The sequence below is a fragment of the Primulina tabacum genome, chromosome 8 (genome assembly GCF_025594145.1).
Source record: "Primulina tabacum isolate GXHZ01 chromosome 8, ASM2559414v2, whole genome shotgun sequence".
In the NCBI taxonomy this organism is placed as follows: domain Eukaryota; kingdom Viridiplantae; phylum Streptophyta; class Magnoliopsida; order Lamiales; family Gesneriaceae; genus Primulina; species Primulina tabacum.
In genome coordinates this window covers 33,777,428-33,800,051 of record NC_134557.1, presented here as the reverse complement: position 1 = coordinate 33,800,051, position 22,624 = coordinate 33,777,428, and the positions used below count along the sequence as shown (strand labels likewise).

General features: G+C 35.4%; 3 protein-coding genes across 21 annotated transcripts; all 3 read right to left on the bottom strand.

Moving 5' to 3' along the window:
- Window positions 1-792: 792 nt before the first annotated feature.
- On the bottom strand, window positions 793-2,359 carry LOC142552496 (germin-like protein 5-1). Its single transcript, XM_075662197.1, has 2 exons — window positions 2,108-2,359; window positions 793-1,439 (listed from the first exon to the last, which is right to left on the bottom strand). Exons 1-2 carry the CDS (start codon window positions 2,229-2,231, stop codon window positions 901-903), a joined length of 663 nt encoding a protein of 220 aa, XP_075518312.1. The 5' UTR covers window positions 2,232-2,359; the 3' UTR covers window positions 793-900.
- A 1,096-nt stretch (window positions 2,360-3,455) lies between these two features.
- LOC142553928 (uncharacterized) lies at window positions 3,456-8,268 on the bottom strand. Of its 3 annotated transcripts, none has more exons than XM_075664480.1 (9): window positions 8,139-8,268; window positions 6,844-7,404; window positions 6,540-6,755; window positions 5,494-6,453; window positions 5,336-5,393; window positions 5,090-5,225; window positions 4,862-4,978; window positions 4,597-4,729; window positions 3,456-4,175 (listed from the first exon to the last, which is right to left on the bottom strand). In XM_075664480.1, the coding sequence occupies exons 1-9, from the start codon at window positions 8,158-8,160 to the stop codon at window positions 3,607-3,609; spliced, it is 2,772 nt and encodes a 923-aa protein (XP_075520595.1). In that variant the 5' UTR covers window positions 8,161-8,268; the 3' UTR covers window positions 3,456-3,606. The 3 variants fall into 3 exon arrangements, with proteins under 3 accessions (XP_075520595.1, XP_075520596.1, XP_075520597.1); XM_075664481.1 differs by having other exon boundaries at window positions 5,494-6,444; XM_075664482.1 differs by lacking the exon at window positions 8,139-8,268 and adding an exon at window positions 7,913-8,107.
- A 1,288-nt stretch (window positions 8,269-9,556) lies between these two features.
- LOC142553929 (membrane-bound O-acyltransferase gup1) lies at window positions 9,557-22,086 on the bottom strand. 17 transcript variants are annotated; one of them, XR_012822053.1, is made up of 21 exons: window positions 21,922-22,086; window positions 21,796-21,851; window positions 21,280-21,461; window positions 21,129-21,177; window positions 20,527-20,630; window positions 20,363-20,427; window positions 19,919-19,989; window positions 14,786-14,845; window positions 14,556-14,669; window positions 13,813-13,937; window positions 13,640-13,691; window positions 12,429-12,491; window positions 12,218-12,327; window positions 12,042-12,134; window positions 11,862-11,943; window positions 11,122-11,199; window positions 10,562-10,637; window positions 10,438-10,487; window positions 10,274-10,357; window positions 10,071-10,145; window positions 9,557-9,816 (listed from the first exon to the last, which is right to left on the bottom strand). XR_012822053.1 is itself a non-coding variant. In XM_075664488.1 (21 exons), the coding sequence occupies exons 1-19, from the start codon at window positions 22,025-22,027 to the stop codon at window positions 10,301-10,303; spliced, it is 1,593 nt and encodes a 530-aa protein (XP_075520603.1). In that variant the 5' UTR covers window positions 22,028-22,086; the 3' UTR covers window positions 9,557-9,925; window positions 10,102-10,145; window positions 10,299-10,300. The 17 variants fall into 17 exon arrangements, 8 of the variants coding, with proteins under 8 accessions (XP_075520603.1, XP_075520604.1, XP_075520600.1 ...); XR_012822047.1 differs by having other exon boundaries at window positions 9,557-9,925; window positions 10,102-10,145; XR_012822049.1 differs by having other exon boundaries at window positions 10,102-10,145.
- Window positions 22,087-22,624: the final 538 nt, after the last annotated feature.

Sequence of the window (22,624 nt, the reverse complement as noted above, 5' to 3'; positions counted from 1 at the left end):
TATCAGATTTTCAAGGATCATCTTGTGCTAACCTACGAACTCAATTCGTTCAAAGTTGATCGTTTGTTAGTACATATCAACTCAAGTCATTCAAAGCTGAACGTAAGATAGTATTACTGAATTTTTTGGTAAACCAATGGTTTTTAAACATCCAGGACTTGTTGATTGAACACTAAGAGTTTCAACTTAGTCAGTTATAAGTCATAATTGAAGTTTGTTGTTCCAAAGAGTGTAAAATCCAAGTCTTTTAATGAAATCATTTCTAAGATGAATAATGGGTGACGTAAAAGTATTCATCTCCGAAAATTCATAATTTTTTTGTCTTTTTTTACCTTACACATTTTATTCGTTTACATATCTAGCCGTTTCTTGTTAATTATCAATTACATCAAATAAATAATATATCAAAAGTCAAACCGGACTGTTTTTGCACTTATTTATTTTCAGTGGTCCATTAAAGCGAGTCGTTCAAGAAATTACCCAACAAAGGAGTATCTTGATTTTGGTTCCATCTTCTATTGAAATTGGAACAATCGATTTTGGTATGAATGAATGTTGTATTCCAAATTATACATAATTGAGCTTTGGTTGCAGTTTTTATTCTAATCGGAAATGTCGGTTTGATTCTCTGTTATCGCTGGTGTGACATTATTCATTAGACAAGATTTGATGATGATCCATAATAGCTTATGATATAATATGGATTAAATGACTAAATTTAGAATTATTAATGTCCAATGATTGACCATCCCCACCAACTAAACACCACAACAATTTATTTTTACATTTATATAATTTTGAAATAAAATATTCACCACATTAATAATACAAGTCATGGAATTAATTTTCTTTAACGATGATTAGCAACAATACAAATACAATTAAAAGCCTTGGCTCTTTTCATTTCTTGGGTGCGAATCTGGACTTGATCTTGTCAATCTCTTTCGTCCCCACCTGGAACGCCTTCGTCAGAACATTATCCGGCACCGTCGGCGTGGCAGCAAACAGAGTGGCGGCTATAGACTGCGTTCCGGGGAGCTGGCTGTTGAAGGCGGCGATCACCGAGGCGGCGCCCTTTCCATTATTCTTCTGGAAGTGAACTAGTCCTCTGGGAAAGACGAAGATTTCCCCTTTCTTGATAGATTTTGATATGAGGACGTTGGCGGTGGTGATGAAGCCCACGTCGAGCTCCCCTTCGAGGACGAACACAACCTCAGTGGCGCGTGGGTGAGTGTGCGGCGGGTTCAGGCCTTCGGGGGCATAGTCGATGCGTGAGAGGGACACGCCGAGGGTGTTGAGGCCCGGGATTTTCTGTACATTGGCTAAGGTGACCAGGGACCCGGCGGAGTTGTTGGTGGCACCGGGTTTGGCTAGGCCGGCGAAGAAGAAGTCCTCCGCCGTCACGTTGGACTTGCATGGGTATCCGTTCAACTTCACGGCTATTCAATGAGAGAGATTTAATATATATTTTTTGAATATTTTTTTAATTATATACAAGAATTTGCAAAAATAAATGATCGATTATGTTTGTCCCACATACATTTACATGGAATGAAATTATACATAAAGGAACATATATGATTTCATTCCATCTAATTAATATATTACATTGTAATAATATCTTTGATTTGTTTTTTCTTGGTTGAGTGCCCAATTTTTTTTCTTTTTTTTTTTAAAAAAAAAGTTAGTCTAAAAAAAAGTAAATTAAATGTACACACTCCAACATAAATAGATATTTTGAGAGAAAAATTGAGATGAAACTAAAGTGGTAAAGTTGGTGTGTACTTAACTAAAGCAAATTAAAATTTTAGTGCTGGCCTAAATTGATTTTATATTCTAATTAAAGAACTCATCTTAATACAATATCTTGGATTCTTTTGAACTTTTAATTATTGTTCACAAAATCCGACATTACGCCAAACAATTATCAACATCATATCAATAATATTGGTTCAGGATTCGATCGACGTGATCCAACGAATCCACCGTACATAATTTCGCGACCCTAATTTGGAAAATAAACATATGAACTTAGCCATTTTCCCAATTTTACCCACTGACTAAATCTCGACATGCAACGAATGAATATCACATAATGAATACATACCAGAAGTGAGATCAGCAACACAAATATCTTGAAGCAAGTCTGGATCCGCAGAAACGCTACTTGTAAACACGACTATAGCTATAGCAAAAAACATAAATATCCCAGCTCCACGAGAATAAACCATTGCTGGCTTGTGTAAATAAACAGTGCTGAAAAGGGTGTAATAATATATAATGCAGAATTAATTTTAAGGATGGTAAAAGAGAGATATTGGTGTGTTACTTATAATAATGCCTAGAAAAATGGGAGTCCCCTTAAATTAATAAAGAGTGGAAAGTGGGAGATTGTGTTTGTTAAAGCACGAAACAACATGGCTTCGTAAACCCAAAGTTAAGGGATGAATGATGGATACATAAAAATATAAGTATTAAATTGATTAGTGCACGCATAATAAATAAATAAATAATAAACCAAGAAAAGTAAATTTTTATGTTTAAAGTTAATGTTTGGATTTCAATCTTATTATATTTTGTTTTCCTTAAAAAAAAAGTTAATTCAATTATGAAAATACATATGTATTGCATCACCTAACTTAGATGTATCTATCTTATCTTATAATATTGAAATATAGGTTTAGTAGTTCAATTCCTTGCAAGACATTTCTTCTCTTTATGTAGCAAAGGATGTTACTTTGGTATTGAACATCTATTATATGCATAAAATTACCCACTAATATCTTATTATTGTAGTTTTGTCACTCGTGATTTTTTTTAATACATTACTTTATTGTTATCATTATTATTTGTTATGATTTTAATTTTTTATTATTATTATCAATAGAAATAACCAATCTATTTATACTTGTATTGTAACCATTCTGTAACTTTATAATCTAGCTACTATATGTTATTTAAATTTGATGGCATAAGCTGTTTCTTAAGCATGTATTTAAATTTTTATATTATATTATAATAAAGGCAGTGACTTCCCATTTTAGCAATACAAGACATCTCATCTCTCCTCTTTATGTTGTCATAAGGTGTTGGAACTAAGCTTTCAACTGACTTTTGGGCATTCTGCAGGAAATGAAATCATATCTATATTGTCTTCATTGTCAATGTATGGTGGGGACATCTACCATTTTTACCAACAAAATATTTTTATTTTTTTTTTTCGATTTTCCCTTTTTCTTACAGTCCGAGGTGTTTTCCAGCGAAGCCGACATTCACTTCCCAGGAGATTAAAAAAAAATTGTCTGTTTCATATTCATTTTGTTTGAAAATGTAAATTTACTTAAAAAATACATTGTCTTCCTCTTAATTTATGATATTTCATGCCATAAATTTTTTTCTTGAATTTAATCGGAATAAGATGATTCAAACGAACAAAAGGACTTGAAACATGGAACTGACGAGAAGTTGATTTACAGAAACATTAGCAAAGGTTTTGGTGAAGACTGAAGCCTCAATCAGAAACAAACTCTATAATTGCAAAGTAGCAACCACACAGCAAAAAATGCAGAAAATTCTTGCAAGAATCACTCAGTGAACTAATATAGACTAAAAGTGCTGCACCGTGAATTTCCACACCCCTTCAACTGGATCGTATGAAACGAACTCAGCTCCTTTCTCTTCCGTTTTCTTGATCAACATTTCTGTATACCTGCGAACCTTCTCACCATCCATGTACTGAATCCCTGTTTTTTTATCAATGCATTTGACATTGAGTAATGTGACCTCAGCGGGTTTATTTAGGCTCTGTCCCACTGGAGGCTTATTAAGATCATTTAGATAAACGATCACTTCACGTTCGTTAAACTGGACAATAGATTCAAGATCAAGGTAACGGACATCTGTTTCTCCCAAAAACTTGATGCTTCCATAATCCCGCCTGCCAACCACTAAATCACGCACATGGCTGCAAAATCCTGGTTCTGCCCTTTCACTTTCTGCCAGCAAGCTGATTGGAGGTTCGGTATAATAGTCTCCAAGTCTGAGCTTTGGAAGTAGTGGTACCAAATCATCAAAGTTTTTCTCTTGGATGGAAGTTTCATGTGTCGCCTCAGGGGAGGTCCCCTCTGGTTGGGAGGAAGAAGTTGCCAAGCCTTTGTTTTCAGAACTTTTTGCACCTGAAATTATAAAACATCGAGAATTAGAATGAAACTAAAGAACAATATTCGGGGATAGAAAGAGAAGTAATTAAGTTAATAGACATCCTTATGTCACTCACTCTCCAATTTGTTCAAGTTTTCCTTTAACTAAAATATGATAAGTGTATATGCCGCAATGACTACTACTGAAATTTATAATTGATGTAATTGTGCTAGTGGCTCAATATTATGATTCAAGATCATGTTGTAATTCTGGTAAATTCTATATTATAAGGGTACCTTCGGCAGATTTTAATAATTAGAATTCAGTGCCGATAACTCAAAAGTGGTATACTCTAGCTCAAGAATCAAGTGATTCTGTTCATGCACCTATCAAAACGAATTCAGTAAAGAATGAAACGGAAGATCATATACTGAGATAGTCTAATTGAAGACTTACTGTTGTCACAAGTATTAAGAAGTTTATTGTCGACCACATGCAATGAGTTTAGAACCCAAGATCTGGGGTTCATCCGTGGCATCAAAGGAGCTACTGTACAAGGTTTGTCTTCTGTATCTCTGAAAAATGGCACCTGCGACAAAAGTTAATTGTCATAGATAAAGAAGAAACAATTAAATACAGGATAGACAGGTTTTCTGTGATAAAAAATCAAAACGTGTGGGGCTGAATATCACAAATGATGATGCACCATCATAATTCTCACCTTAACCTCCTTGCTTCCAGAATTGAGTCCTAGAGCAGGATTCCTGTTTTGTCTTAAGGACCGATGTCGGATCCTCAAACGGGTTGCCTTTCTGACAGGTGAAAGATTATTTGAAACCTGCACACATTCATTTAAAAAATTAATGATGAAATTTACAAGAATATTCACATCTTTTAGAGAATTCCAAGGTATGAAACTAAGAATTAGTCGGCGAACTGAAAGACTTACAGATAAGCTTGAAATTCCATTTTGTATGGATATTATTGAATCCGGTTGACAATTTGATATATTTACTTCGACTTGCGGGCCAAAAGGATTTTGGATACATGATAGCTGCTCGTTCACAGTGCTTGAAGGCACAAACCTATTAACATTCAGAAATCACAACCAATTTATAAATACCAAACAAATCATTTGTGTAACGACAAATTTCAAGAATATCATAAAAAGAGCGAATAAGCAAATGACACTTACTGTTGTACATTGACGTTCTGACTGTCAACCTGTGAGACCTTTGTAAAGGCAGTTTGGGCTGATCCAAAGGAAAACAATATTATATATAAAACAAGTCACATCAATGAAATGTCAAGTGATCTTTGAAAATGAATGATACGTTTAGAAGATTCGCTTACCTAGTGATGGTTCATTCTGATTGGTAGTAAATGAGAAATTTGCATTTGGAACAGCTTGTCCAGTATGTGAAGTACTCAGAAAAGATGGGAAAGGGCCTAATGTCTTTTCCAAGGCAGACAATATGGAGGGTGAGAATGCGAATATAGGTTCACATGAAGAAATCTTGCTGACCAGCGGAAAAGTTAGGACAGGAGATGATTTGGGAAATAGAAAATTATTGGACAATATTGACTGATCAACCAGATTTGAAGAAGAGAATGGATTTATAGACTGTGTAAAAGGAGGCGTAGAGGATGTTACGGAGATTTGAGGTTGAGTGGCAGACTGCACGAATGGCGTAAACGTGAATGATGGTTCACTAGAAGAAACTGGGTCAAAAGGCGAAGAAGTGAATGCTTTTGATAATGAAGGGAGACAACTATAGGCTGTCATTGACTTAGTAACAGGATTTAATGAAGAGAACGGATTTGGAGTTGAGGAAAATGAAGGATTAGTAGATGTTACAGTGCCTTGAGGTTGAAAGGTAGACTGTATAGATGGCGAAAATGTAAACAGTTGTTTGTTTGACGAAATAGTGTTAAAAGGCGAAGAAGTAAATGCCGTGGAAAATGGTGTGAGTTGATGATTATTGGACGGAATTGGGTGATGAACAGGATTTAATGAAGAGAACGGATTTGGAGCCGAGGTAAATGAAGAAATAGAAGATGTTACATTGCTTTGAGATTGAAAGGAATGTGATTGAGGGGAGAATGTGTAGGAGGAAGGAGGAAAGCTATTCGCTGGTTTTGTAAGTGTTGGAGCACTGGAGGTCGTAGCAACTGGACTAAAGAAATGTTGAGAATTAGAGAGAGTATTAGAAGCACAAAAGTCAAATGCTGCTGGATTGAAGATACTTTCTTTTGTAGCAAAATGCTTGAAACCAGATTGACCACCCCGAGAAGTGTTTCCACCTGCAGAAACTAATATCATGGATAGTTAGAACTTTTATTTGTATCTAAATGCAAAGAAGAACAACAATGGCTGATTCAAAGCCCAAAAGTTTTACCTTTATTCCGTAGCTCATAATCCTCCATCCTCAACTCTTCATGACTTTTATCACTATAAATAGTCATTGCAGAAATGGACTGCATTTTCTCAAGATAATTCCTATCACTGCCTCCATTGGTTTCACGTGTTGCAGAATAAGGCGCAACACTACTTCCTTCAGACTGTTTACCAGTCATTGAGCCAATTGCCCATGGCGATGTTTTACCCTGTGATCCTGCAGTATGATATGTAAAATTAAGATGAAGGTTTCTAATGTCATTAAAGAATCAAAATGCAATATTTTTTCAAGACATAATTCTCACCAGAATTCTGAATTGCATACGCGCTGCTGCTGCTGCTGCTGTTAAGGAACGTTGAAGCTGAATTGGAGCTATTCTGAAATGGGGTCGAGAAAGAAAATCTAGAACTTTGAGGTCCAAATAAGCCGCTGCTAACAGATGATGAAGTTGAGCCAAACAAAGGAAATCTAGATCCAATGGTGTTGTTCGTATTTGGATGGCTAAACATAATTGTGCCAAAACCACTGTTTGCACTCTCCGGTGCAAGAGATGTCATGCTAGGTACGCCAAATATGGAACTTGTACTACCATGAGCTGAATTTGATTGGAAAATTGGAGGTGTACCACATCCCGAGTTTCTTGGAACACCAAAGATATTTGTGCTTGGTGCTCCAGAAACATAGTTGTTCTGAGGCTTATCAAGATTTTTGTAACTGGCCGGTGGGGTGTCGAATACTCGGCCTGTTGTTCCAAATGGTGAGGCGACAGAGGTTTGGTTTGACAGCTGAGAGAGAGTCAAAGGACCGAACTGAGTGTTTGGCTGTTGAAATGGATTTGGCTGGTTCTGATTAGAAAACATATTCCCTGCAAGGTAAAAATAACTTGTCATCGTGCATGTTTCTGTAATAACTAATAAGGGGAGTAGATTAAAACATGCTAAGAATATAATATGAAACAAAACAAGATCCTGAATTTCGTATTTCTCATACTGCAACTTCAAGTAGGCACATTTACTTCCATCAAACAAAAAATATCCAAGATTTTTGTAACAATAAAAACATTGCCCCTAAAAATCATTCAGTCAACCCTCGTTCCGAACATCGGGTCCTTCCACCCCCAGTTGCATTCCCCTCCCCTCGAAGAATCTCACAAATTCATTGATACTCAGCAGAAAACATCAAGAATATAAGATATTAAAAAGAGTAAATTCCCCTCTTCTCTTCTGTTGGAACCTTGCGCAAAGAAAACAAGGGAACCCATCATTAGCACAAAAATTTCATCACAAAAAGTAAAAAAAACAAAACAAAAAACAAAAAACAAATCTCAGTAAGCCAAGACAACTGCAAGAAACAAAAGCAGTAAATCTGTTTACAGTCTCAAAGGCATTCATTCAACATAAATCCCTGAAAACATAAGACCATCTATTTGTTCTGCAAGAAGGCGACAGGAAGAATCTCAAAACGAGAAGATTCCAGGCTTCCAGCCATGCAGCAATTCAACATCAAATTTGTTTCAGAAAAACCAAAATCAGCTTTCAACACAAAAAAACCCAGAATCACAACGAGATATACAGAGAGGGAGGGAAAGATCAAACTTACAAGAACTTGAAGCAGTCTCCATCTTTCGAAAACAAAAAGTTTAGTAGAGGGAAATATTCAAGATGACGAATATTGGAAAAGTGCCACTCCAAAAGTTTCTTCCACAAACTGTGTGTTTCAACACATATAAACACGCTGATACCCACGGATGAACCATCAAGATCCGGCCCAAATTCCCGGCCCATCATTAAGGTCCACAGGTGAATGACCCATGACAAGTCCAGGTATTCTTCTATAAATACCAGGTTGGAGCGTATGATTATTGGATTCACTCTATTGTTCTCAGCAGCGCCCTTAGCTGCTCCCCCATATATCCTCAGTTTCTGACTTGAGCGTCGGAGGGGCTACGCCAGCACACCCTCCTGGCCCCCTCCTAACGTTCTTATTTGTGATATTAGGCCCAGGGTAATTTTGAAGCCCGTGTCTGGATTAGTGACGCTTGCGTGGATCGGACCCTAAATTTCCCGTGAGTATCACACACATATCTATATATATACATATATATATATGGCGTGGGCCGTGGTGGGGTAGGGTTGACGTGACGAGTAGCTTAGTTATAAAGCGGTGTTTAACCTCGTAGCTTATGTTTAAAGCTACGAAGCAGAAACGGTTTGAGATATTTTCAACTGCCGCCCATGGATTTTTGTTAATTCTATTTCTGGTGCAAATCCACTTTTTAAATTTACAATTTGGCCCTTCACTTTGATATGAATACATATTATATTACATTCCAAGTGAATTTTACTTGGTAGAAAATAAACTCAAAGAAACATTCAACCATTAGCATAAATAAGGCAAAGATATTTAGTTAAAAAATCCTTAAATAAAAAATATAATACAATTACAAATATTGAAAGAACTTCAAAATACGTAGGATCCTGCTTTTTTAATAAAATAATATTTAGAATACTTTATAATATAATCTTCAAATTATAAACTTTAGTAAGTTTCATTTCTGCACAAATCATACAAATTTTTTTTTTTTTTATGGTTTTTAAAATTTTAATAGTTAAATTTCAATCCAAACCTAAATCCCCATAAACCGGAACCATATCCAAACGGTTCAGTTTTATTTCCACAACCGAAACTATCAATTTTCGAACCATCGTCATGGATACTTCTTGGCCTACCATTTTATATCGTTGATTGGATCTTGATTTGACTAGGAATTATATACGAATTTGAAATTGAAATTGAAATTGAATCAATGTATACCAAAACTACCATAATATCGAAAAACATGTCCCTAACCAAATAAGAAAAAAAAAAGGAAAAAAAAAAACCCACTCCTAAAAATAATAATTTAGATCCACAAACATGTTTTCCTCTTTTATGTTCAGCTGCAATTGCCTTGAGAGGAAACAACAAGAAACCAAGAACTGAACTCTAACTTAACTGAAACTACAATAGAAACAAAGGGCAGAAGAACAAAATTTCATAGAATAGACGAGACACCCCTGCAAATGTGTATGTTAGTACAACCTAAAATATTAAAATAAAAATAAATAATTTGTGGACATCCTCCAGCAGTAAGGAGCATCCTCCAGCAGTAAGGAGCACACCAAACAGCAAGCAGTCAATTTGTGGACAAAATAAGCTACTTCCGAGGAATTAGAATGTGCATTCTGACAGTTATCGCCACCAAATTTCAACGCAAACTTGTGCAGCTTAACAGCATCTGGTAGTGTATTGAAAAAAAATGATAAAATGGGTCCCAAGGCATCAAAGACGTCACCAAACCGAGTCATCAAAAAATTGTCTTTTCTTTCCAATAATATGACAAGTTTCTGAAACAATGTAGATGTCGTGAACTGAGTACTACAAGAAACATACTATTTTCCACACCAACACCCTGTGAGATAAGCCTAAACATGCTCCTCTTGAGGAGGTTGGGCAACTACAATTACACATTGTAAAGACATATTTATATACCCTTAATGAGTCAGAGGATCGTTATTCAAACCTCATGGAAGATTCTATATTTAAGCCTCCTAGGAAGTGTCAGTCCTGTTTACGATAAAGACAATGAGACTTGTCCCCATTCTAGCAAATAGTTCGACTACTAAAGGAAATTAAGCCATTCTCCTTCATAGTATTGATTTAACATAAGGGTAGATTCCACATTGGTACTTAACTATTTACTTTAGGACAAGAATGCACCTTTATGTCTCATCTAATCTGTTCTTCTGTTTCTTAGCATCAGATATGTGAAACATAAGCTGCATGTTTAGATTAGAAATCAAATTAAACAGAATCAAGAAACTAAGGATTCAGTTAAAAATCTTCAGGGCCACTTCACCTTGGTTCCAACATAAAATGAAAATAACAAGCCACCAAGCGTACCAAGTCCTGTAAAACTCAGAAAATTGTAGTTTTTAATCAGTAATATACCATTTATAAGACAAGAAGTAAGAGAAACAAACCTTCTTCCTGGAGGAATCCAGAAACCAACCAATTAATGCCCGATGGCCCAATGACAAACCCGACAAGATTAGCCACCTTCAGGAAAAAATCTAAATAACTTTCTCCTGATTTGAATTTCGAGTGTTCATAATCAACAAAGGTGCTAACAAGGTCATAATAACTTGATTAATCTGATATTCATTCGACTTTCAAAGCATAAAATATTGCTGTCTTCCATAAGTTCATGTAAAATTTTTGCAAAGATCCCAAAAATAACTATAATATGATAATTTTTTTCAAGATCCATGGTTCAGTTAATTTGCCACCGCAAAGTTGAGAACAAATCATTCCGTAAGAGGTGGATAGAATAGGCATATATGGTAAAAAATTCTATTCACAGGTGGACTTATTCTGGAAAATACTATTAATTTATTATGACTAGACGTGACTAGGAAAGAGTAACAACACTGTACTGACATGAACAAATTTTCCTAGATGCCTCTCATATACCCAGGATGATGATTTTAAAAATATAAAATATGCATTGTTTGGCTGAATGATGAATAAGCTGAAGACAAACCATGAGACATGTTATAGTTACTGCACCAGCAACAGCACTTAGTTCACGGAAAATAAATCTGCTAAGAGCACCTTCCACCTGAAATAAATGTGACACAAAACCATGTGACAATTGTGATGAGTTGCCAACTCATAAAGATGAGCATGCACATAATTTTCTCTTTGTTTACTTAATCAATTTACTTGCTTGCTAGGGAGAAATGGTAAGTCCTGTATGAGTTGTAACATAATTATCCCCTTCAAAAATGTCAGAAAAGCCCAGAAATTGCATAACGACTATCCCATATGTAATTAATTGTCTTCCAAGATTACAGCACACATAGGGTTTCCTTATTTAGGAAACACGCTTTCTAATAGAAAATAAAAATGAAATTTTCTGATATGATTCCGCCTTGTTTTCCATATAATAGTCCATTTTTCTTCGTCTCTTAGTTAGTTTACTTGCATCTCTTACATGCAATTCTTCAGTAGTTTCATGGCACAGTTATTTAAGTTAAAGCCTTGCTATCCCAATCATTTTTCTTTCTATCTAGGACCGTAATTTCTCAATGCTTTGGGTCCCTCATGTCAACAGATAACTAATATAGGTAGTTTTTTCTCCAATTAAATCATGTACAATACCCACCCGTTCTATTCTATATCCTAAAAACTCGAAACAAATTTGCAAATTGAAATTTAACTGACAAGTAGATAATTTACCTATGTGTGGAGACAAAATATGTGAGTGAAATATGGAGATACCTGAAAGCCCTTAGCCACTGATTTTACCAGCATTTCTGGTATGAAAAATATACATGTCAACCATGCCCAGGAAATAAGTTTCCTTTAATAGACACAAACTGATGTTAGATAAGCAACTATGTGGTGATAGAGTAAAAATAACTTTATTTACTCAGCTTAATTCCCAGAAGCAAATAGTACCACTCTAAATCATGCCATATTGCAACAAACGTGAAGATGACCCAAACGTTGAGCATCTTCTTTTGAGCACCACCAAGAGGGATATAAACATACCTAACACCGCAATAAGATGTCATATATGCCTGACTAAAGAGATAAGACCAAGAATAAATGAAACCTCGAAAGTAGATTGCTACCTAACAAGCCATTTGTTGAATGAAGCATGCCAATTTTTCCAAAAACTCTCTAAGTTATGGCAGTTATTTATACACCTTGGCATATTCTCAGGAGCCACAATGCCATTAATCTACACGCATATGTTAATGTTAAGGGCACTCTCTCATGCCACATGTATGGAACTGTTAAATTGCCGTGACCAGGAAAATGAGCGATTGTGTCAAAACCCACCAGTGACCAGAATCCGAAGTAGCGCCAGATCAGCAAAAACTTTAACCACATGAAGTTTAGAACCTGTTAATATCAATATACCATAAGGTTATGAACATTATACCATGATTAAACTTTCAAAAGCCAGAAGAATGCTACAGAAAATCGACGACTCTACCGATCATTAGGCGAGTATTATATCTAACAACTACCAGTCCAAGAGCTTCAGATATAGTGCACAATGAATAGCCTTTTATATTTTAAATTATTTTGGTTAAATACATCATCTAACCAAATCGAATATCACAGAAAACCTGTTGTTCTATAAATTACTCAAACTTTGGAAATGATAAATATCGAATGAAGTAAATCCAACAGAGACAAAAACTATTATTTACTGTACAGCTCCTACCTCTGCCAATTTCCTCATTCGCACCTCCAACCACCCAAAAAACCTCCTACAACAACAGTACACCATGCCAACCCCTCCACCTGACCCAATCTACCCACTTGACTATCCTTCAGCAGAGTGCACCATTAATGGTAAAAGTAGAGTAGACTTTTCATGAAAGATTTTTAGTCGCTACTATTTATTCCCAATCCAACAGCATCAGTGGGTTGGAGAAAGCAGGTGATTTTCTCTATGCTTACAGTGATATGAAAGAAGTAGTGTGGCTTAATAGGAGAGGGGCTAGAATCTTAGATTGTTCAGTCTGGCATCAATCTATACTTGAATTCATGAATCTAGCTACAAAAAAAGAGGGAAAGTTTTGGCCTTTTATAGATTTCGAGCATCAAAAGTGGCAACTTGGAAGGATGCTTGCGCCATAGAAAATCAAATTCATAGCTTCAACCTTGAGGACAAGGCTGATTTTGAATAGGGTGGTAAAGTAAGGGCTCGAATAAATTGGGCCTCGAAGGAGTTATTTGGGCCAGGAGGAAAGGTTGACAGAGGAAAAAGGGAAATATACAAGATTGGAGTTCGTTAGGAGGAGCATACAAGTATTATTTTCCTGTTTGGCTAGCTTGTGCTAGGGCAAGAGAATATTGTATTGCCTGTTGTAAAGGAATAATTTCTTTGTCTGCATGACAGTACTCGGACTGTGAATCAATCTACTTCAGTCTGTACTCATTACTAGAATTCTGTTACTCATCTTGTTGTTTTTGAAGTGCCAGAAAAAATTGATCCTAACATAAGTCAGGTTAAAGTCGAGAAGAATATCAGCACCTACCCCATATCCAATGATAAAGATGTCCATGGGAGATAATTGTTTCCACATGCCACTGCAAGCAAAAAAGAAAAAAAAGAAAAAGAAAAAAAAGAGAAGTCAAATGATTTTCAAAAGATAAAGTTAAATAACTGAGTGCAAACAGCAGTTAGCGTCATTGATTTTACAAGACTCACCTAATGGCAAAGGCGTTAAAGTAAAAGAAATGTGATATCGATTCCATCAAGAAAAGACTAGAAACCCAGCGAAATCCATACAAAGCGATTTCACGAGATGAGTAGATTGACTGGGGAGAATTTAGCTGCCACAAAAATGAGTCAGTCATATTTTTTTCCCTGTCACATCAATCATGGTACAATAAGATATTGATCACAGGGAAAATTATGTTGTTTTAAAGGTCAAGAAATGCCATTTGTGGTAAAAGATAAGCAAATAACATGATATGGTATTTTTTTTGGATTAAATATAAAAACCATGTACAACTATATGAATAGATAGAACTTCATTACCACTTGGCCACAGGTCAATAATGATATGTTCAGTGTACTTGTACCTTCAACTCTCTTTTTACCATTAATGATATGTTTCATATAAAAAGATAATAATTTCCTTTTGAAGTCTCTTCTATGAAGCAGGATTGGAGAGAAAATCATATCCGTATAATGACATTTGATTAAATTGAAACGTGAAAGCCTCATTCAACAAGGAAAACCAAAATTGATATCCAGATGAGAAGTCACTCATGGAAATGACAAACATAGAGCATTCCATTTCATAATATATGGAAGGAAAAAAAATAATAATAATACAATTCAAAATCATATATAATAATAAAATTTTAAAAATTCTATACAGGCTATTGTACTGAATACAACCCTCCATAACAAAATAGAAACAAAAATTACTTTTTTCAAAATACCTGTGAAACAAATGCATTGAAGCTAATGATTGGACCAGCTATGTAAAGAGGCGCATACACCAAGTAGCACAAGTATATTGAAAATGAGAACTTGTCATTGGTGACACTTCGTTCCTGAAAATGTAAGATTAGAGTCCAACCAAAAGAATCTAATCTAAGCATTAAAAAAGGTTGAAGTAACTCAACATATCTATTTAATTACAAGAAGAACTCTTGCTAAGACAATTTACCTGTAAGAACAGGTAACAAGTCTTGCCCAATGAACAATGGTCGCAATGCTGAATATGCTTCTTCAGATGGAAAAATAAATACATTATCATAAAGGTGCCAGAAAATAGAAGTATGCAATTTCCTTGGTCAATATTGTTAGGCAGACCAACTAACACCACACTAGATTATGCATGGTGACAGGTCAGCCATTTATTTCAGAGTTATTTTAAACTAATTAGCAATGTTCTGAAGAATCAAGAAACATGACAAGCACTTTTTTCCTAGTTAGTAGTATAAAGATACATACAGCATGCCTCGCATAATCCACGGAAATTAAAATGTACTGCTTACTTGGATCACCAGAAACTTGAGTTTTTTTTCCAATTATAGATTCTAAAGCAGCTCTCATTAACATGTCTTGACATTTAGGGTACAAGGCAAAGTGTAGACGAGTTTAAAAACATTAGCCAACTGATGTGTCCATCAAAAATTGCCATCTGGTCCTTAAGGTGTGGCATACTGACTTATTTTGCTGTAGGTGTCTGATCAGATTAAAGACCTCACAGAGGAATTTCCAACCAAGTGCGTATTTTAGACCATGCAACTTCCTCATAACCTATAGAGAGTACAGCATGGACGTTGTAACGTCCGAAAAACCAAACCTACGTAAGCCACATGCATGCAAGATTATTTAAATTGCTTAATTGTTTTATTTAATTGATTTTAAATGCTTGCATGATATTTATTAAATGATTAAAGGTATGATTGCATGATTAAATGATTATATAACATGGTTTCATAAAATTGAGGATTTTACCCGAATATTCGATAATAGACAGGGGAAAGGAGACCGGAGACGACCAAAACAAGAATATTTATTTTTCACTAAATATTTTCAAGACTTCCTAATATGATTAAAAAATGATTTAATTTTTCTAGAAATATTAGAGTTCGAATTATTTTACGAATCGAGCTCGATTTTTCCCGGGAAGTCGATTTTGGACAAACAAGGAGTTTTTAAAAGATCCAAATATTATTTTTGAAAACTAAATTTTATAAACTTTTATGTTTTAATTAAATAAGTGTTATTGAGCCCAATTTAATTATTTAAAGTAGGCTCAATTGCTCCTAAGCTTGCAAGCCCAAAACTCAAGCCCATTAACATGTTGATTAAAATTATAAATAAGTGCCTAGGGCTTCTTCCACCCCATAATTCACCTTGTAGCAGTCGAAAAACACACACTTGCACACACTAATTTTCGAAAAAAAATTGGGAATAAAAGCTAGGGTTCTTCGTCATCCGGTCGTCCAACTTCACACCCTCGCCGACGAGTGAATATTCGAGCGATATAAACGCAAAGGCACGTTTTCTAAACCCTTTTAAGCATCATTCAAATCATATTATGCGTGTTTTAATTGTTTATGCATGAAAAATACGTTTGTACGATTGGTTCAATGTTTTGGCAAATATTTTCAAAGTTTCAATGATTTAATGCTTGATTTCGAAAAAGTTATGATTCCAAGGGATAGGCTGCCAACTAGGGATAGTTTTGAATAAAACTTGAACAAATTCAAAGGGAAACACAAGCTGGAAAACCGAAGGAAAGGCTAAGGAGAGGACCGAGGGTTTTGTAAGGGTTTGCACTCAAGTCAAGGGGTGGCTAGCTTGCATGGCTGGGCAGGGCTTGGCTAGGTGGCTGGGCTGGTCGTGGTTAGGTCCTAGGAAGAATCTTAGGAGGGCTAGGGCTCGAGTCTTGGGCTGGGGAAGAGTCCTAGTGAACTAGGACTCTCCTCCACGCACGTGTAAGTGCAGCAGCGGCCAAGGGGGGGCTCGCTGCTAGGGCTGGGCGGCTCGGGGTTGGTCCAGTAGGGTCAAGGGAGGTTGGCCAAGGGTTGAGTCATGGGTTGGTGCAGGGTGGCTCGACGCAGCTCGAGCAAGACGTGAGAAAACACATAGGGAGCACGCAGGCTGCTGTTCCTGGTTCAGGTGGCTCGCGGCGCTGGTTCAGGGTCTGGGCTAGGCTTGGTTGTGTCTGGGCATGGTCCAAGGTCAGGTGGGCTCGGTGGTGGCTCGACTAGAAGAGTCCTAGTTCATTAGGAGTCCTAGGTTCGAAGGAAGCTTGCGCGCAAATTGTAGGGCTCGGTTGCTGGGCTTGTGCGCGAGCTATGGTCAGGTTCTAAGGGTCAGGGTTGGTCAGTAGGGTTCCTAGATGGGTTGGCTCGGGTTTGGCTCGAGGTGGCTCGGGCGTGGCTCAAGTAAATAGGGAGATGGCTCGGTGTGTTTAGCTAAGGGTCATTATTTCGAATTTAAGAATAAAAATTGGAGCCATGGGTTCACGGGGGTGGTTCATGGCTCACAAGGGTAGTTTAGGAAATAAAAATGTTATGTTTAAAATTTGGGATCAAAATATTAAGTTTTGAATTTGTTTGAGAATTAAACGCCTCACGAATTATTAATTAAAAAATTAAATAGAAAGCCTCGAATTTAAGCGGAATAAAATTATGAAAACTAGATTTATGCTTAAATAATTATTTGGGATAAGCTCATGTCATTAAAAGTAAGAAAAAGTCAAAATCGAGAAATTTTACGTCTAGGGGCAAAACGATCATTTTACACTTGGGAATTTCGTAAAATCTTGGCAGCGTCCCGAAGGATCATAATGCATATTAAATGATATTTTATGATTTAAAATGCTGATTTTGATGAAAATATGATATTTTATGATTTATGGTAAAGCTGTGCAATTTTTACGGTTAAAATGCTATTTTTGAAAAGTTACGATATTTTATACTTTTTAAAGAAAATGAAAAATATTTTGAGGGGTGTGAATTGACTGTGACAAATGATATATGATATGTGAGGGATCCGTTTTAAGAAGGAACGGTGAATTTACAATTTTGTGGGGATGTCGTGAGGGAAAAGGCCCCAGAGGGACCCCGTTTATGGGAAAAGGCCCCAGAGGGACCCTGACGATTGCATTTCCACGGCAGAGCCTAGTGCCCGTCCCCATGGACCATGTGGAGCTGAAAACTGATCAGTCGACCAAAGAATAAAGGCTAGCCGCTTTCAAGGATCAAACTTCACCCAAAATGATAAAGGATTGAAAGATTTACGATTAAATGATTTTTACTATTTATGATTTATTTATGCTTAAAATTATTTTAAATGGTTTATTTATGTTCAAAAGATTATTTTAAATAAAAGTATGATTTTCAATGCATGTGATTGTATATGTATTATTTGCTACTCATGTTTAGATCATGCTGAGTCATTAGACTCATTAGGTTTGATGATGCAGGATTTGATAAGTGGAAGAGGCGCTGACGCTTGAGTGGATCGAGTGCGGCAGTGCACTCCCGAGGGACCTTTATTTTCCGCACTAGCTTGATAGATAAGAGATTTGAAAGATTATGTTAAAGTTTTTATTAGAGACATTTTTATACTTTATTTTATGGGTTAGTTGATCTTTTTAAAGGTCGACGTAGGATTTTTGGTTAGTTGATGATTTATGGATATTTTTATGCACTTGAGATTTCAAATGTTAAATTATTATGATTTATGAAAATGTTAAGTTTATTTTATTTGGTATTTTCGAGTTTATGATTTAAAAAGTTGAGGTCGTTTCAAACGTAGGTGAATTTTTTCACCAACACATTTACCACATTTTTTAAAGAGCGGAAGGTCTATAAGGAAATGGCAGTTATGATCATTGTTCTCCAAAGGGCATTGATCAGAGAAAATCGGCAGAGCAGGAAGCCAATAGAAATGCAAGTCTAAAAATTGGTAGACAAGAGAGAGTAGAAATTGTTTGAAGTTGGCTCCTTTAACAGTCCTGATTATCATTTAATGTAAATCCATTGTTGTTACATTGTTTTCCATCGTAGATCCCCAGCTTTTAAGTCTTTCATTCGTAGCTCCCCAACGCTTTCCCTTTTTTAGCTCCCCGCCTTCAAATAAAGTTGCTTTTGGAATCACAATTAGCTACTTATCATTCTCCTCATTTCTAATTCTGTTCCTTCTATTTATAGGTGGAACATAACAAGCACTTTCATTGTCAATATCACTGTAACCACACAAGATCTGCAGGAATAGGGAAATAGTGCTAGGATTATAAAATTAGAACTGTACAAGCAATATAACTGTCAAATCTAGTCCAGTTGTTACAGAAAAAACATCACATACATCTGTCAAAATGGACTGTGTTTAACCTCACCACACATTCAATTTTTATTCGCCTCGTAAAGAGCATTTCCTTTTCAGTTTTGTTACTAATTTCTTTCCATTCAGACACAAACCCAAGCGAGAAAAAAACAAAAGATGTTTGATTAGACTTTCAACTCAACTAAACTAGAAATTACAAAAAAAAACATTTTGGAGTATTTTTCGAAATGTTGATTGGACAAAAGAGGTGCAGAAAAAATATGGAATAAAATAATATGTTTTAGATAATACTTCAAAATGTAAGATAACGATTTGATTGAAAATTTTAAAAAATCCAACCAACTGAAGGTTTTGAACGTAAAGAATGGTTATTAAAAGCTCATCAGTGGAGGCCCAACGAATGCTATTGGCATTTCAAGGCACACCTTTTTAGTGAAGCGTACACCTTGGCCATGAAGTTTGTCTCTTTGTGCACCTTGTGTTTGTGTTTTAAATGAAATCATATTATACACTTTCATATTTGCTTATATATTAATGAATATTTGTTTTATAATTCAATAATATGTAAAGTTCATATTAGATGATATATGATATACTTTTCCTAACATAGCTAAATTCAAAAATATCATTCTACGGTATGTCTCACTACAAGGGAAAGATCTGAGCTAGTGTCTAGATCTTAGGCCCCAAAACCCATGCCTGTTTTAGTGCCCCTTGCCCTTCTGAGAACTCTGATGTTTAGTAAAATTATGAATTTTTAATTGAGCTGAGTTTGAGTGCTCAAACAAACACCTCTCAATGTGATTAGAGCAAATTCAATAAACAAAAAAGGATAAAAAGTTATGTTTTGCTTTTCAAAAGATATAACTGGGGAAGACAATATGTGTGAATGATTCCCGCATCTCTGCGCAACAGAGAAGTAAAAAAGCTATACCTCATGCATTTCCCTTACGGATAAGTAATGACAGATAGTTAACGCTTTACTCCATACCTTTTTATCAAAACGATTGTACTGTTCAGCCCAATGGTAGTCATAACCAAAGCTTATCATACGCAGAACAACTGCCAAAATATAACAGAGTGTGAAGAAAGGCCAGACAAGAGAAAAACAATTTGCAATAATCAGTGATAGAGTGAGGACCATAAGACACCTGAAAGCATGCGCCCATATTTTAGGCCGGTTAAATAATTGAAGAAATCATTCTAGACAGGAAAGGGGCGGCCATCTAAAAATCAGTGTGACACTCTCTCTCTCTCTTTCTCTCTCTCTCTCTCTTTCTCTCTCTCTCTCTATATATACAGGAGATTAAAATCATGATAAGGTATGCATTTCAAGCATTCGAAAACATCTCTTCAGGGTAAAGGGAAACAACAACATTCATGGGTGGAACAAATATTAAGATAAGGTAATCTAAATAAATGACAAGATTTCTACCAAAGTTAAAGCAGATATGCCATCTGAACGTTCCTCGAAAGTTATCCAAGTAAGACCAGTACTCCCTACAACACGAAAAACAATTGAAACGATCATGGATAAAAATATTTAAAACAACACATTTTTTTAAAGTTCAAAAAGATCATATAGAAAACAAACCTTACCCAAAACTAGAGAATCGGTATCCCTCATAAACACGATTGAATAATAGAAAAAATAAGTTAAAGCTCCAGAGTACAAATGGGAAATATCTTGTCCTTCCAAATATCTGCAGAATTTAAAGGGTAAACATTAGTGGATCAGAAGTTTTATTATTACATGCACAAGAATAGCAGCTTCACCTAAAAATATAAACTGCAATCAAAATGAAAAAGTGAAACCCGCAAATCATGAAGCTTTATTGAAGTTAACACACAAAGTGGCCATCCTAAATGACTGAGACTTGAACAAAATAAAAAAAGAGCAAGGCATCTAAAACAGAGAAAGTTTTGTCACCAAATTTATTTATTTCATTTGACATTTTCAGGTCCAATTAACTCTTTTTTAGTGAAGTTTAGAGAATATTAACTCTGCAACGTACAACATTGTTATCCCACAAAAATAAAATTAAATAACTAAATCATAGGCCATGCTTTTAATGATTCATTAAAAAGAGCATATAGAATAAGTGAAAATTATAAATCATCAGTATTCTACAAATCAGTAGAACTTTACATAAATACAATACAATGGCAGAGAAAATATCAAGAGCTAGAAGAAAACGGACCTTTACTATAAGAAAATTAAATGAAGCAATGGCGATGATAAAAATAATGCTGCAAAAAAGGAGACAACATCATAATGACACATCTTAATATATATAAATGCTGATAAAAAGGAGAAAACATATATATCTTTCCTATATTGACAATGCATACCAGGCTCCATGTAGATACGATAAATAAGCTAAAGAAATCAGAACCCAAACAATAGACATCCCCTTTGCTTCTAAACAAAATGATCTTCTGAAAATGCTGGCGACCAAGGTGAAAATCCCAAAAACCAAGACGAGAATTGGTAAATTCCCTCGAAAATTTCTCCATTGGGCATCGGAGACATCCTATATAACAAATAGGAGAGAAGCACAAGTAAAAAAAATGCATAAGAAATTTATAATCCCAAATAACTTACGAATCAATAAAAAATGGAAATCAAGATATCTAAAGAAAAAACAACATTGACGAGTGCCCGATACCAACAGAATCAAATAAAAATCTTGTCTAAAATTAGCTCTAAGTTCATTAAAGTAGCATCAGAATGCTGTCACGCATAGTCTTCTTGTTCAAAAGGCACAAACTTTGTTTCAAATCAATAAGAAAAAGAAAACAGTCAGGAACTAAAATTAGTCAAGAACAATTCAAATAACAACATCCAGTATAGCAAAATTGACATACATTAAGTCGTCCAGCGATCCAGCCGTGACGCAGACCATAAAGTTTGGCGTGATGATCTGCCATTACAGTTAACGAAATTCGTAAAAAACAATGCATACACAAGCTGAGGTGGAAGAGAAGTCGCACCGTGGGAGAGCTGAAGAGAGCGGCGAACGAGGTAGATGTAGAAAACGGCGGCGTATAGTACGAGAAATGCGAGCTCCTTCTGCCGCCAAGAGCCCATCTTCACCATTGCTGGAGTTGAAAATTGCTCTCCTTATACTCGCTTCGTAAATACACCAAAAATAGGGGAAAATGAGGAAAACGAGATGGAAAGAAGCGTTTATTAAGAGAGAGGGATTGAATGTAATTTATTTTTTTATTTTTTTTAAATTTGTTTAAAAATTAATTTTTTTCATCAGTGTATTTAAATTTTTTATTTTAATTTTATATATAATAATATTTATAATTTAATTAAATACATAACTTATTCGACCCAATCATCATCAACTCAATCCATATCTCACTTCATTCTTTCTCAATCTTCACGAAACATTTCTTCTACTCAACCCTCCTTGCATCGATTGTTTTGGTTTTTGGCTAACAATGAGTCTACAAGGTATTCGTCTGCAAGAAATCGAACTAAAGAACCACGTATTGTAAGAAATTGCAAGTGCACAATTTGCTGGACATTTTTTTCACATTTTTTAGTTCTTGAATACAGATGTAACAATGATGATGTATATCATTTAATTTCCTTTTTCGATATGTTTTTTTCTACCCCTAACATTGGGAATATTTCATCATTAAAATGACAGTAAGCAAAATGTGTTATAAACACGTCACCTGT

Bases quoted from the DNA above. Each gene is read 5' to 3' on its own strand.
- LOC142552496 (XM_075662197.1), bottom strand. From the start codon at position 2,231: ATGGTTTATTCTCGTGGAGCTGGGATATTTATGTTTTTTGCTATAGCT. The intron at 1,440-2,107 runs GTATGTATTCAT...CTCATTGAATAG, and splicing joins TGTTGCTGATCTCACTTCTG to CCGTGAAGTTGAACGGATAC.
- LOC142553928 (XM_075664480.1), bottom strand. From the start codon at position 8,160: ATGGAGACTGCTTCAAGTTCTT. The intron at 7,405-8,138 runs GTAAGTTTGATC...TTTACCTTGCAG, and splicing joins GGAGACTGCTTCAAGTTCTT to GGAATATGTTTTCTAATCAG. The intron at 5,394-5,493 runs GTAAGCGAATCT...CCTTTGGATCAG, and splicing joins TCAGAATGAACCATCACTAG to CCCAAACTGCCTTTACAAAG.
- LOC142553929 (XM_075664485.1), bottom strand. From the start codon at position 22,027: ATGGTGAAGATGGGCTCTTGGCGGCAGAAGGAGCTCGCATTTCTCGTA. The intron at 21,178-21,279 runs GTATGCATTGTC...CCTTTTTTGCAG, and splicing joins TCGTATCTACATGGAGCCTG to CATTATTTTTATCATCGCCA. The intron at 14,846-19,918 runs GTATGGAGTAAA...TTCCATCTGAAG, and splicing joins ACAATCGTTTTGATAAAAAG to AAGCATATTCAGCATTGCGA.